Consider the following 15765-nt stretch of genomic DNA (forward strand, 5'->3'; position numbering starts at 1 on the left):
CATACAAGGTCCTCACTGTACTGCTGCACAGCCGAATTGCCGAATTTCAAGAGGACTTCCAGGCTGCAACACTGAATACATGTCACACGTCTCCTGTATCAAGTCGATGCATTTAAGGGGAAAGCTAGACAAGTACATGAAGGAGAAAGGAATATGCTGATAGGGTGAGATGAAGCAAGGTGGGAGGAGGCTGGTGTGGAGCATAAACACCTGCACAGACCAATTGGGCCGCACAGCTCGTTTCTGTGCAGTAATTCTATGTAAACAATTCCCAACAAACATTAACTTTATTCATTTCATTTACTCATTGAAACATTTCAAAAGTGTATTACTGTCACGTATGTTAACAGCAGCTACTTTATGCCAGAGAGATTATTTACAATCTTCCTGCGGACGCAATACAAGGGAGCTCATCAAAGGAGAGAAAGCAGGAATGAGGTACTGAAGTTGCATGATCAGCCATGATCATATTGAATGGTACAGGCTCGAAGGGCCGAATGGCCTGCTCCTGCACCTATGTTTCTATGATCTTGTAGTGACTGCCGTTCTTGTGTACATCTGCCACGATGGGGTCCTGATTCCAAAAAAGAATCTTTAGTGTGGTTTTAAAAAAAATTATCTGTTTTCTTCCCAGCGTGCAAGTGACTTCTACATTGTGTTGTACCTTCCCTTTCGTCTTCAATTACTGCACAGAATTTTTGTCCACAACACAAAATCGTGTCAGAAATAGCTGCAATTGGATGGATTAATGCTTATTCCTCTGCCCCTACCTCAGCTCTTCTGCTGCTGAAACCCTCATCCATGGCTTTGTTACCTTTCGACTTGACTATTCCAACTCACTCCTGGCTGGCCTCCCACATTCCACACTACGTAAACTTGAGATCATCCAAAACTCAGCAGCCCGTGTCCTAACTCGCACCAAGTCATGATCACCCATCACCCCTGAGCTGTCTGACCTACACTGGCTCCCGGTTAAACAATGCCTCGATTTCAAAATTCTCATCCTTGTTTACACATCACTCCACTGCCTTGCCCCTCCCTATCTCTGTCATCTTTTTCAGCCTCACAACCCCACAAGATGTTTGCGCTCCTCAAATTCTGGCCTCTTGAACATCCCTCATTATAACTGCTCAACCATCGGTGGCCGTGCCTTCAGCTGCCTGGGCCCTAAGCTCTGGAACTCCATCCCTAAACCTCTCCACCTCTCTACCACTCTTTCCTCCTTTAAGACGCTCCTTAAAACCTATCTCTTTAACCAAGCTTTGGTCATCTGCCTTAATTTCTTCTTTTGAGGCGCAGTCAAATTTATCTGTTTTGTCTTGTAACACTGCTGTGAAGCGCCTTAGGATGTTTTACTACGTTAAAGGTGCTATATAAATAAAAGTTATTATTTATTATTCAACCATGAAAACAGGCAAACCAGTACCTCAAAGGAGATAAAGCATATTGGCACCTACACTGCACAGCGATAATAACATTCAGCTCGAAAAGGTGCGCTATTATGTATAGCTTTTCCTTCCCGAGGGCAGGTACCGGTAATGCACAGTAAGCTTCTTAAAATCACAAACAAAGGATGCATTTCAACCACCGAACGCTGGGAAAATCTTCTCCCAAGCAGTTTGATGGCTATCAGGTAGGTAAAAAACATGCCCCTGAAATGTACTTTTGCTGAGGGTGAATACAATAATCAGCGAATTTGTGCTCGGAACTATACTTTATTTTTAATTTGTTCTTGGGATGTGGGGGTGGGGGGAAACACTGGCAAGGCTGCATTTATTGCCCAATCCCAGGTGTGCTGAGGTAGTGGTCGTGGGCCTTTGTACAAGTGGCTTGCTAAGGGCACTTCACAAGGCATTAAGATTCAACCAGATGATGCGGACCAGCATCCCTGAAGGACTTTGGTGGGGTTTTCCAACAACCAGCAGCTTTCAAATGATCAGATTTATCAAATTCAGTTTTGCAACTTGCCATGGTGGAAAATTAACTCACGATCTCCGGGTTGCTAGTTAGCTAACATAACCTGTACACCACTGTGGATACGGTATGTGGAACCTGGAGTATCCATTTCCATGCTGACCACAAAAAAAAAGCTGGCTATAAAAAGCCCAGTTTAAAAGAATAGTTTGTTCGCAAACACAGTTCTTTATCAAGTTTTCTGAACTGTATACATAGTGTTAGGAAGAAATTAATCTCGTGCTACTGTGGGACAGTAACTTTCTATAATGGAGACATTGTGTGCTGGCTGCAGCCTTGATACCATTGATTAAGAAAGCTGGATGTTCATCAGTTTGAGACAGTGCCCTGAGGGGGAAAATCTCAGATTTACACAGAGGCTGCTCAGAGGAATCCTGATGATTTGGCCCACGTTCTGTCTCAGATAAGACGCCAGTAGGATTGAATTCCCTCATTAACATAAAGCTCACAAGTGCAAGTGCACAAGAAGGGAGGTTGTTCGTCGAGCCCGACAGAAATGTTTTACTCAAAAAAGTTTCTCAAAAGAGTCCCAGCAGTTTGATCTCTAAATTGGTTACGTGACCCTTCTTTAAAATTAAAATGAAACCTCTCTTTCTTTCAGCATCCAAGTACTGTCTTGTATCGATCGGCATTAAAAACTGGGGTAAAGCAAATTTTAGTGCTCCACTTGCTTCAATTTTAAAACGTCTTCACCTTGTAACATGTCTTCACCTTCAGTCTCCCCACTGAAACACAGACTGTTTGTTGTGGCAAATTATTAACTGTATTAGAAGTCATCTTAGAAGATGCAAAATGGTATAAAAGATAGGATGTGACACATTGGCATTTCAACCACAGTGATTCCTCATCCAGTCACTGTGTGATCTTGGCTGTGCTCTTATGGAGAATGATAAACAAAGGCTTAGTACGTCTCCTCATGGGGGGTGGGGGTTGGGATTGTTGAGGGAATATGAGAATCTGTCACCTTGGGCCACAGCTATTGGCAGCGATCAAGGAGCAGATTGGTCATCTCTATTGTTTTAGCCAGAGAAGGGTGTGTGGCACAAAGGGGGACATGAAGGGGTGGGACAATCCATCAGGAAACCGAAAATAAAAAGGAGCATGTTGGGATTTCAAATAGTAACAGCTGTTCTCAAGTACAGGCTGAGAAAAATATATTAGGAACAATTCAGCCAGTTATAGAATGAAGGATAAACTCTTCTTATAGATCTGAAGTGCATCACGTATAAAGCAGGATTCAGTGAACTATGATATAAAAATCTTGCATCACGCTTAAGTATCCAAACCACATTCTCTTTGGATGGAACCAGTGTAAAGCGATGATCTGAATTAACCATGATTAGGCCAAGTGATTATCGCCTCCCTCCCAACCCCAAAACCTACATTTTTACCCCCTCCAAAAAGAGTAGCATTTATACAGTGCCTTTCACAATATCCCAAAGCACTTTACAGCCAATGAAATACTTTTGAAGTGCAATCCCATTTTTTAAAATGTAAAAAATGTGGCAGCCAATTCACGCACAGCAAGCTCCCACAAACAGCAATGTGATAATGACCAAATCACCTGTCTTAGTGATTTTGATCGTGGGATAAATAATGGCCAGAACACCAGGGACAACTCCCCTGCTCTTCTTTGAAATAGTGCCATGGGATCTTTTACATCTGCCTGAGAGAGCAGACGGGGCCTCGGTTTAATGTCTCATCCGAAAGATAGCACCTCCGACAGTGCATCACCCCCTCAGTATTGCACTGGAGTGTCAGCCTAGATTATTGTGTTCAAGCCTCTGGAGTGGGACTTGAACCCACAACCTTCTGACTCAGATGCAGGGTGCTATCCACTGAGCAACGGCTGACTCCAGAATCTTGATGCAAAATTGCTGGAGTCAGGCTGCAAATCGAACTACATGAAATAACTGTAGGGGTTCACAGGAAGTCTCAGAAAATCACGCCCTATTAATGAGCCAGATCTTCAATCCACATTATCCACCATGATACTGAAGAAGTGTTGCATTTTGAGAGGTTCCTTAATTAGCTATATGTTTTGCCCCTGACTCAAGACCTTCTGATGTGGAGCTGTTGATGCAGCAACCATGCACTGCTGTGTCGGTGCAGCAATCATGCACTGCTGTGGCGGTGCAGCAACCATGCACTGCTGTGTCAGTGCAGCAATCATGCACTGCTGTGGCGGTGCAGCAACCATGCACTGCTGTGACGGTGCAGTAACCATGCACTGCGGTGGTGGTGCAGCAACCATGCACTGCTGTGTCGGTGCAGTAACCATGCACTGCGGTGGCGGTGCAGCAACCACGCACTGCGGTGGCGGTGCAGCAACCATGCACTGCGGTGGTGGTGCAGTAACCATGCACTGCTGTGGCGGTGCAGCAACCATGCACTGCTGTGGTGGTGCAGCAACCATGCACTGCTGTGGTGGTGCAGCAACCATGCACTGTTGATATTGCTGCTACCCACTGGCAAAAAACATGGTGTTTCAGCTTAAGTTTCACGTTTTACATTGTGCACAGTTGGAGATTTTATTGTATTTGTGCCAATCACTAAGTGTTATTGACCTAGCCAATGATATTTTGCATCGTGCAAAGTGAGCATCACTTTTTCCTCCATTCGCACAGACCATATGACCAGAATAAGTCTCCTTTCAGCCTCGTGCCGGGAACATTTTTTCTTCAGAAGTAATTCCAGCAGACCACAATCATATGTAAATTACATTATGACTATTAAATCAGTTGACACAAATCTACCCATTATGCACTTGAATTCAATCAAGCTGTGCCATGGATTGCCCGGGTCATCATAGAATTATTCAGCACAGGAGTCCATTCGGCCCATCGTGCCCGTGCCGGCTCTTTGAAAGATCTATCCAATTAGTCCCACTTCTCTGCTCTTGCTTTCCTTTTCAAGCATATATCCAATTCCTTTTTGAAAGTTACTATTGAATCTGCTTCCACCACCCTTGCATGCAGTGCATTCCACAAACTGACTGGAAGCATTTGTACTGCTTATTTATCCAGCCAACATAAAGCTGTGTGGAATAATCTGAGGAAGCGAACATGAAGAGTATCAAGAAAGTTGAAGCAGTTCTTTCAATATTCAACTGTGCATCACATTAGTGTTGAAAGCACTCACCTATGTCTGTCCCACCTGAGGGCTTGCGAGGTTTCGCGGGAGCTGCTGAGAAAATAAATTTGCCATTACTGATGTGTGCTGCATTACAGAGAAACACTGTAAAAATTCTGTAAACTACTCTCAGTCATTGTGTCCACCAGCATCTCCCTTTAGCTAGTGCAGTCAGCTACGAGTATTGGTATCATTTAGAAAAGACAAGCACTTCTGTCGCCTGGCATTGCGTTGGTTTACCAATGAATGCGCGGTGGCAGGAGCGGTTGGAATGCAGCTTTGCAATTATCATTCCCACAAAGCAAGTTTCCTCTCTCAGCCACACTGCCAGGCAACAAAATGAGGGGTGGGCAGGAAAGCAAAAACCTAAAGCAGGCTGCTTCTGCCAGTCCCCTACTATTAGTTACCAAGAAGCAACCTTAAAGACAAAAGATACAGCAGAAAACGAGAGAGGAAATTAAAAATACTGTACTTTAAAATATAAGGAAATCCTAAGTACCGTCCCAAAAATGCCAAGTTTCTCCATTAAAAGTTAAGATCTCTATGTACTGAAGTAAATGGATGTGGGTTCTATTCTAGAATAGGAGTCTGTGAGCTAAAATACTTGAATCCAAAGTTTTACTTCAAGTCAACCCTTTATCTTCCACAGCACAGAATCTGGACGTTCAGATGCTGTTGCCAAACGATGTCTCGATGTTATTTTAAAACTAAGGAAAGATTGCGCAACAAAACTAAAGCAGCCTGCTGCTGTTCAGCAAGAGCCCAGTGCTGGGACCGTGGCACAATTCACTGTAACACTACATCAGCACTACCCTTCAGAAACAGCAATGGGATAATGTCTTACAGCAACAATCACTGGAGCTACAATTGTTGGAGTTCATACATTTTTGGAAAAGTGGCCAATTTAGGTATGTTGGAATACAAAAATAAAATCTCAAATGAGGTGAGCTGCATATAAAGACTGGCCTTACTTATAACTAAAAATAGACCATTTCTTCACGAAGCTAATGGAAAAACATGATATATATAGCCATAGTTGACAGTAAAGACAATTCAGCAAGTATCTTGGAAATACATTACACCAGCAATAGAGCGGCGGGGTCGTGACCCAGGGGCGGCAATGTCAGGGTCGAGGGGCGGCGGGGTCGTGACCCAGGGGCGGCAGTGTCAGGGTCGAGGGGCGGCGGGGTCGTGACCCAGGGGCGGCAGGGTCGGGGTCGAGGGGCGGCAGGGTCGGGGTCGAGGAGCAGCGGGGTCGCGGCCCGGGAGCAGCAGTGTTGTGACCCAGGGGTAGCAGTGTCGGGGTCGAGGAGCAGCGGGGTCGTGACCTGGGGCGGCAATGTCGGGGTCGAGGGGCGGCGAGGTCAGAGTCGAGGAGCCCAGGAGCGGCGCAGCGTAGAACAGCAGGGTCGGGGCCCAGGGAAGGTGCAGCACGGGCCAGCCCACACTGCTATGTATGGACAGTAGGATTGTGTGCGCACTAGGTTCATGCAGCAGAGCAGGTCTCCAGTCATCTTGGTACTGGACCAAGACCTAGCTCTGTCAAGCCCGACATGTTAAAAGAATTCACGCCAGGCATCTTCCATCCTTCAGGATGTATTTCAGGACCTAGAATGTCAGGTCCCTCATTGAAACACCTGTAAACTTATCCCTTTTTGGTGTGGAAATGGGTCATCCGAGACACGAGGGACTGCCCAATACTCATCATCATAGACAGTCCCTCGAAATCGAGGAAGACTTGCTTCCACTCTAAAAGTGAGTTCTTAGGTGACTGAACAGTCCAATATGGGAATTACAGTCTCTGTCACAGGTGGGACAGACAGTCGTTGAAGGAAAGTCTGATTTTCAGCACACTATACTCCTTTCGCTGCCTGTGCTTGCTTTCTGCATGCTCTCGGCGACGAGACTCGAGGTGCTCAGCGCCCTCCTGGATGCACTTAGGGCGTTCTTTGGCCAAGGACTCCCAAGTATCGGTGGGGATGTTGCACTTTATCAAGGAGGCTTTGAGGGTGTCCTTGAAACTTTTCCTATGCCCACCTGGAGCTTGCTTGCCGTGTAGGAGTCCCGAGTAGAGCGCTTGCTTTCGGAGTCTTGCATCCGGCATGCGAACAATGTGGCCCGCCCAACGGAGCTGGTCGAATGTGGTGAGTGCTTCGATGCTGGGGATATTAGCCTGATCGAGAACACTGATGTTGGTGCGTCTGTCCTCCCAGCGGATTTGCTTAATACTACACCAGCAATGGCAGCTTGATAACTGGAGTTACAACCACAAGGTGGAGACTGTTATTTAAATATAGCCTAGAAATGACTGGTGGATTATTAGTAGATTTTATAAAACTGAATTCAAATTCTCAAACTGTCATGGTGGGCTATGAACTCATGTTTCCTGGATTATTAGTCCGGGCCTCTAAATTGCCAGTTCAGTAACATATCCACTATGCTACTGTACCTGGTAACCATGTTCTTTACTGATACCATATAACCTTTCACATAACTTTGTGAATAAACAAAAGGGGTTAAAAAAAATCTGGAAACTTGTAGCACAGCTATGAACAAGGTCATCATTCCCAGATCATTTGGCGTTGCTGACAAGGCCGACATTTATTGATCATCCCTAGTTGCCCCGAGAAGGTGGTGGTGGGCTTTCTTGAAGTAACTGCGTGACATGCTTGGCCATTTCAGAGGGCAATTAAGATTCAACCACGTTGGTGTGGGGCTGGAATCAGAGAGGCCAGACCGGGTAAGCACAGCAGGTTTCCTTTCCTAAAAGACAATGGTGAACCAGTTGGGTTTTTACACCAATACGACAGCTTCATGGTCACTTTTACTGATACCAGCTTTATCTCCTGCTTTATTTTTAACCAAATTCAAATTCTCAAACTGCCATGGTGGGATTATGATCTCACACTCGGAACTCCTACATGGCAAGCGATCCCCAGGTGGGCAGAGGAAACGTTTCAAGCACACTCTCAAAGCCTCCTTGATAAAGTGCAACATCCCCACCGGCACCTGGGAATCCCTGGCCAAAGACCGCCCTAAGTGGAGGAAGAGCATCCAGGAGGGTGCTGAACACCTCGCGTCTCGTTGCCGAGAGCGTGCAGAAAACAAACGCAGGCAGCGGAAGGAGCGTGCGGCAAACCAGACTCTCCACCCACCCTTTCCTTCAAAGGCTGTCTGTATCACCTGTGACAGAGACTGTAATTCCCGTATTGGACTGTACAGTCACCTGAGAACACACTTTTAGATTGGAAGCAAGTCTTCCTCGATTTCGAGGGATTGCCTATGATGATGAACTCACATTCACATGGATTACGAGTTCTGTGACATAACCACTACACCTCCGTACTAAGGGATGGACTACAATCAAGGATGGGAAGCCTGCGGTGAATTCTTTGTGTTTTTGAAGTGTGACTAAACGCATTTGCTACTTTAGCATGTGGACAGGGAGCGATTCTGCAGTATTTAAAGGTTGAAACTCTGAACCCATCAACGGGATTAGTGAAAGGGGAGTTAAAGGTGCCAGAGGTGAGCTCAGAAAGAATTTACTGATTCAAATCAGTCTTCATTCAGGCCTACTCTGTTCCTTTAAGATAACGATGCTCTGCATTCAAAGCTGGATGTTTAATCTGTTCTGCTCCTGTGAGAATCATCCAAGTAATGGTTCCAAAGGGCTGGATGACCAGTATGGTTTTAGTTTTAGTTTTAATTATTGATTTTTTTTTAAGAAGCGAGATTTCAATTATTTAGTTACAAAATAAATTTTAGTTGCAGTTACACTTTTGCGTTAATGAAGTTATCTTTAAACTAACAATTAAGGTTAACAAAAACCGCACTGTTCCCGCTTCATGGGGTTCTGTTGTCAATAGCTAGAGGCCAGCCAGCGCAGGCAATTTCCATTAATTTTTTTACCAATTTCTGTTGCCTTGCTGCATATGTCTGGAATCTCACTGTCCAATACTTTACTGGGCTGTAATCATCAAAGCGATCTGTTTCTCTGAGGTTCGTGGAGTTTCTGCCACCTTGGAGACCTGTTTCGCCACACCCATAATCCCCAGCACTAGTGTAGCTATTTGAATTGCCTGGGGGACCAGGGTCAGGAGAATCTGTTTATTGCGCTCAATGTTCCCGACAGCTTGCACAGGCTGAGACTCCGCTACCCTCTGTGCTTCTTTCCTACATTTCGACCATTTCAATTCTCGTAGCCCAAATGCTTATCCCTTTGGAGCATCTAGCTTGAACCATCAAAGGCAAGGAATGTGAAACCTAACTGAAGAATGGGCACAATAACATCTTTCCAGTACGTTATGTTCCCCCTTCTGCTTGCTCCTCATTTCTTTCACTGTATAATTTGCCGATAGCTGTTTGTTGTCTCTTTTGGTATCGCCCCTCTTTTTTTTTTAAATTATCTGGTCAATCATCACTATTGCTGTTTGCAGGAGCTTGCTGTGCCCAAATTGGCTGCTTCATTTCCTACATTACAACAGTGACTAAACTCCAAAAGTACTTCATTAGCTGTGAAGCGCTTTGAGACGTGGTGGTCGTGAAAGGCGCTATAAAAATCCAAGTCCTTCTTTCTTTCTTCTTTAAACAGGATGGAAACAATTATACAGAATTAAAAGAATATACAGCACAGAAACAGGTCATTTGGCCCAACTAATCTGTGCTGGTGTTTATATTCCACACAGAGGAGAACGGAGTCGCCTCCCATTCCATCTGCCGCATCTCAGCATATCTTTCTATTCCCTTTTTCTCTCGTGTAATCGTCTCATTTCCTTTTGAAAGCATCTATGCTATTTGTCTCAACCACTTCCTGTGGTAGCGAGTTCCACCTTCTAACCACTCCCTGAGTAAAGAAATTTCTCCCTATTTCCCTATTGGATTTATTAGTAACCATGTTGTATTGATGGCCCCCAGTTTTGGATTCTCCCACAAGTGGAAACATTCTCTCTGCATCATAGTGAGGGGATTTGAGTATAGGAGCAGGGAGGTCTTACTGCAGTTGTACAGGGCCTTGGTGAGGCCACACCTTGAATATTGTGTGCAGTTTTGGTCTCCTAATCTGAGGAAGGACATTCTTGCTATTGACGGAGTGCAGCGAAGGTTCACCAGACTGATTCCCGGGATGGCAGGACTGACATATGAAGAAAGACTGGATCAACTAGGCTTATATTCATTGGAATTTAGAAGAATGAGGGGATCTCATAGAAACATATAAAATTCTGACGGGATTGGACAGGTTAGATGCAGGAAGAATGTTCCCAATGTTGGGGAATTCCAGAACCAGGGGTCACAGTCTAAGGATAAGGGGTAAGCCATTTAGGACCAAGATGAGGGGAAACTTCTTCACTCAGAGAGTTGTGAACCTGTGGAATTCTCTACCACAGAAAGTTGTTGAGGCCAGATATGTTCAAAAGGGAGTTAGATGTAACCCTTACAGCTAAAGGGATCAAGGGGTATGGAGAGAAAGCAGGAATGGGGTCCTGAAGTGCATGATCAGCCATGATCATATTGAATGGTGGTGCAGGCTCGAAGGGCCGAATGACCTACTCCTGCACCTATTTTCTATGTTTCTATGACCCAGTCTAACCCATTCAGAATTTTAAAGAGCTCTCTCAGGTCACCTCTAAATCTTTCCTTTTGTTAAAAAAAAAGCCCCAACCCATTCACTCTGTAATCGCTCAGCTCTGGTGCCATGCAGCAGATCACTGGAAAATTAAGCAGCACTTACACCCCTTCCTCCACACACACAGAATGACGAGCGAGGTGGTTTCGGAGAGAATCTCAAACAATGCCACAGTCGGAATGGTAAGTCAGTTTACTGGCAGCTCTCTCTCTCTCCACGTTGAACAACGGACGCTCTCCTAATGACTGCAGCGTCCGCAGGTGGAGCTGAAGCTCTGATGGGAGGCTTAACAGGATTTAATGATGAATATTTTTCAGTTGGCTGAACCAGGGCAAGTGGAAATGTGATTCTAATTAGAAGCTTAACAAGAGACAGAGGACAATAAAAGCAATTGTGGAGGCTGGAGCTTGAAGGATCACTCCATCAGTTTACTATGGGCCACTGATCATTTCAGTCTCCAAAAGGGAAAGCCTTTAAACCCAGGTCCCGTACAAGAAACTAGTGAGCTCACCTCATCGCTCCTGCAGTTTGGATGGTGGTGGGTGATAGACCAAATGTAAATCTTTTGTCCTTTTTAGCCTCTGGTATGTATATAATGTTTGCACTGGAGAGGGTAGAGAGGAGATTTATGAGAATGTTGCCAGGAGTGGAGGATCTTAGCTCGGAGGGCAGATTGGATAGGCTGGGTTTGTTTTCCTTGGATCAGAGAAGGCTGATGGGAGACCTCATTGAGGTGTATAAAATTATGAGGGGCCTAGATATCATAGATATAAAGGGTCTATTTCCCTTATCAGAGGGGTCAACAACCAGGGGGCATAAATTTAAAGTAATTGGTAGAAGGTTTAGAGGGGATTTGAGGGGAAATTTCTTCACGCAGAGGGTTGAGAGGGTCTGGAACGGACTGCCTGAAAGGGTGGAAGAGGCAGAAACCCTCACCAATTAAAAAGTACTTGGATGTGTACTTGAAGTGCCGTAACCTGCAGGGTTACGGACCTAGAGCTGGAAAGTGGGATTAGGCTGGATAGCTTCTTGTTGGCTGGCACAATGAGCAGAAATAGCCTCCTTCCATGCTGTAAACTTCTATGATTCTATGAATTCTCTCCCCCAACCCCACCCTTCGCTGGAACTATTCTGGAAGGACTTTCTGAATGTGTCTGTGTGGAATCAAGTGTGAAAGAACCGATTTAATTTTGTAATGGTTTCTAAAAAAAAAAACACCTTGCATTTCTATAGCGCATTTCAAGACCACCGGATGTCACAAAATGTTTTATAGCCAATGAAGTACTTTTGAAGTGTAGTCACTGTTGTAATGTAGGAAACGCAGTAGTCAATTTATGCACAGCAAGCTCCCACAAGCAGCAATGTGATAATGAACAGATAATCTGTTTTTGTTATGCTGATTGAGGGATGAATATTGACCAGGACACCGGGGATAACTCCCCTAGTCGTCTTCGAAATAGTGCCATGGGATCTTTTGCCTTCACCCGAGAGCACAAACGGGCCTTCGGTTTAACGTCTCAGCCAAAGGACGGTACCTCCGACAGTGCAGCACTCCCTCAGCACTGCACTGGAAGTGTGAGCCTAGATTTGTGTGCTCAAGTCCCTGGAGTGGGACTTGAACCCACGACCTTCTGACTCAGGCGAGAGTACTGCCCACTGAGCCACGGCTGGCTACAGTATGAATAAGAGCCAGCACTGCCTTTTCATGCGCCCAGTAGGGGACAGTGTTTGCAGGGGGCACTGCGCAGGTAGCTACAGGCTCACAGCCACTTCATTTTGAAAACAATCACAAGTTATGTGGCCTCGGTTGGGACTATGGAATCGGGCCTATGGGACTGGTTGCTAGGCATTCACAACTTGGTAAATTTGGGGGGAGGGGTGTGGGGGGGAGGCGATGCGAGGAAGAGAGCAAGCCATTTTATATTTTTGCTTTGCCAATTTTCTTTTGCAGTGGTGCAATTCGGGTAATAACGCATTGTCGCAGACTGCTTGGTGCTTAGCCAAGGCCGCCCGCACTCGGCAAAAGCTGGATGTGAGATTGCGAGTCATGAGTAATAAACACAAGGTATCACCTTGGGGCCAAAATCATAAGTGTGGTTAAAAGCAGCAAGCTGTGTCTGTCACATGTACCACAGGGGAAAGCCAAGTGCCAGTAATATCCTTCCCCTCCTTGTCTAAGTCTGTTCCTGGCTGTGGAATTTGTAAGTATTTTCTCTTGCTCTCAAGGGACAGAAGGTAAAAGACAACAGAGATAGGGCTACCCTGACAAGTGCAGCAATTGTGAAAGCCTGATACAAAACTATAGCAGAATGACTCTAATTGAGCGGATACTGAATGCTATGAATGCTGGGATATCTCCAACTCCATTACAATCCCCTTTCTTCTCTCACTGTCCAGGAAAATAAATAGGGATGGGTAGAATTACCAGCATAATGCATACATTTACAACTTTACAAACCTATGTCTCTTTCATGAGACTGTTGATAAATTGAGTGGGGTGTGTGGGGCAATGGTAAGTTGCTGGACCAGGTTCCACTGATCTAAATGTATTCAGCACTTGGGAGCTTCACTGCGCATCTGAGCCATGTCATCATCATAGGCAGTCCCTCGGAATCGAGGAAGACTTGCTTCCACTCTTAAAATGAGTCCTTAGGTGGCTGAACAGTCCAATACGAGAACCACAGTCCCTGTCACAGGTGGGATAGCTAGTTGTTGAGGGAAAGGGTGGGTGGGACAGGTTTGCCGCACGCTCTTTCCGCTGGCTGCTTTTGATTTCTGCATGCTCTCGGCAATGAGACTCGAGGTGCTCAGCACCCTCCCGGATGTACTTCCCCCACTTAGGGCGGTCTTTGGCCAGGGACTCCCAGGTGTCAGTGAGGATAAGAAGCAGACTGCAGTTGGCTGGAGAGGGGGAGGGCGATGCGACTCTCCTGTACGAGCTAGTGGGGGGCGGAGGAGGTGCTAGAGGATGGCGGGGGAACAATTACAAAAAGGGAAACGTTTTAAAGATTTAAAGTGACTGATGCTGGACACCGTCCAAACTGAAACCATGGTTTCGATGCCAGAGGGAATTGCAGCTGTGGAAAGGGAGCAGATTTGTCTTGGGTAGCTGCACTGGAGGCATGTGTGTCCTACACGTTGCACACTCCTTGCATTTGTTTTCTTGTTGGTTTGTTTTTCTACAAACTTGGGCTGCCGGCTCCTTTGAGTGACCTTGTGCTGCAGACGAGCAGATTCTGATGCTGGCAACTGCGTCAGCCTCCCACTGAACTGTCTGCAGCGAGCCCGTTTGGGCTCCGTCTCCAGCACTGCTTTTACTGCTGCCTTGGCTGATAGGAATGCCAGCGAGGTTAATCAGTAGCGAAGAACTCCTTTTATTGCAATCTTGCGTCGTAATGCCGCCTGGTCCTGCTCGAGCTGCGGCCGCACTTTGGCCTTATATTAGCACCAAGCTCACATGCACTGTCCATTAGCGGAGCACCTGAGCTGACACATTTGTGTGGTGATAATCCCACGAGCAGTGCTCTAATAAAGACCGCACTTTCATTCACTTCCATTCAGTTATGGAGGAGCAGGATACAGCTTAGTCAGCATAAGAGAGAGAGGCTTTGAACCCCCGCCCTACAAAGCCTGCATTTCAATAAAACCCAGAGCCAGTAAAAATCAATCAATGGTTCCACAGCCCGTACGATAGATTCTTATTCACTGGCCCAGCAATATTGGGGGGAAAATTGCGGTAGGAGGCTTCCTTCGGGCGGATGCCTCCGTCCGGAATTTTTTTTGTTTAGCGAAAATATCCGGTGTTCCCGGAGGAATGTAGGATTGCAGTCGGAGGCCTAGTTTCTCAGTCCAGTATACGGGAACATGTCTTCCAGGATCGTATGCGTATCCTGGGACCACATGGGCCTGGACCACCGCTGACCATCTAGTATTCGCATTGATAATGATGGGAACTCCATTTGTACGGGCTCCCATTACTATCAATGAGAATAACCCCCAAAACAAGAACACAAAACATTTTTTAAAACACCTCACATACTTAAGATTAATTGAAATTGAATTTTTAAAAATAGGTTTAAAAATTAATTTACCTTAATGGACAGGGTTTTTAATATAAAAATGAGTGATTAAATTTAATTTTTCTATGTTTTAAAACTCATGCTGGTAAAAGTTGGTTATACGCATGCTTTTATCAGGCGTAAGAGTTTGAAGGACATTCGCTGGGTAAGAGTTGGGCAAATAGCCCAATCTCCGCCCCCCAGATGTCCTTCCTGTGGGGATGCGTGCGATCTGTCAAAAGACATGATGACAAATCGCAAAAGTCAGTTCTCAGCAAGTGCGCATCGTGTGCCAAGAACCGGCATTTACGCGGCCTCTTTGGGCATGTGTGCACATCTTGTGCACCCAAAGAAGCCACAATTTTCGGCCCAGACTGTATGTGTGAGTGCACACGTTCAGAAACATGCTAACAGTTCACCTCATCATAACCAACTCATCTGGTTTGATCTACAGGACATTGTTATAATGGGGCGATGAGGGATGGACCTTCTTGGAATACACAAGCTTAGAACACTTCCGACGTGCTGTACTGCCAGACTGAAAATTCAGGTGAATGTGTCTTCCATCTGTTTTTAAACGAAGTCAGAAGGTGCAAAATAAACTGGCCCATTTAGCCACTGGTGCTCTTTTCTCCTTTTAAAAAAAATGAATATCCCTCTGACTGTAGAAACTAATGTTGGCTCCTTAGATGAGAAAAAATAGCTTAGAGGCAGATCCAAGATGCAAGGGGTGGGGGAGCTGGGCTGGCATTTGGCAGATGTCATTTAATATGGATAAATGCAGTGTTATGCGCATTGGGCAGGGCTAACATCCAACAGGTGTATACCATAGAGGGTTGTGAACATCAAGTACATGAACCTCTTAAGATTCAAGTAGTGTACCACGAGGCTATAGTGAAAGCAAATAAGAGTATTAGGATGTATTACTATGGCAATAGAACACTAAAAGTATACAGTCCTTGTAAAAAACCTTGGTTC

The 15765-nt window shown here is 45.5% G+C and overlaps 1 protein-coding gene across 5 annotated transcripts in view; it reads right to left on the reverse strand.

Moving 5' to 3' along the window:
* The window catches only part of LOC139265657 (CD99 antigen-like protein 2), a 141810-nt gene that overhangs the window by 27891 nt on the left and 98154 nt on the right, over positions 1–15765 (reverse strand). For 4 of the 5 annotated variants that reach the window (XM_070882855.1, XM_070882854.1, XM_070882852.1 and 1 more), the window contains exon 3: positions 5116–5160. In XM_070882855.1, coding sequence (XP_070738956.1) covers positions 5116–5160 — 45 coding nt within the window. The remainder of the gene's footprint in view (positions 1–5115; positions 5161–15765) is intronic. The other variant, XM_070882853.1, reaches the window with a different exon arrangement.

The sequence above is a fragment of the Pristiophorus japonicus genome, chromosome 6, assembly GCF_044704955.1.
Source record: "Pristiophorus japonicus isolate sPriJap1 chromosome 6, sPriJap1.hap1, whole genome shotgun sequence".
In the NCBI taxonomy this organism is placed as follows: Eukaryota; Metazoa; Chordata; class Chondrichthyes; family Pristiophoridae; genus Pristiophorus; species Pristiophorus japonicus.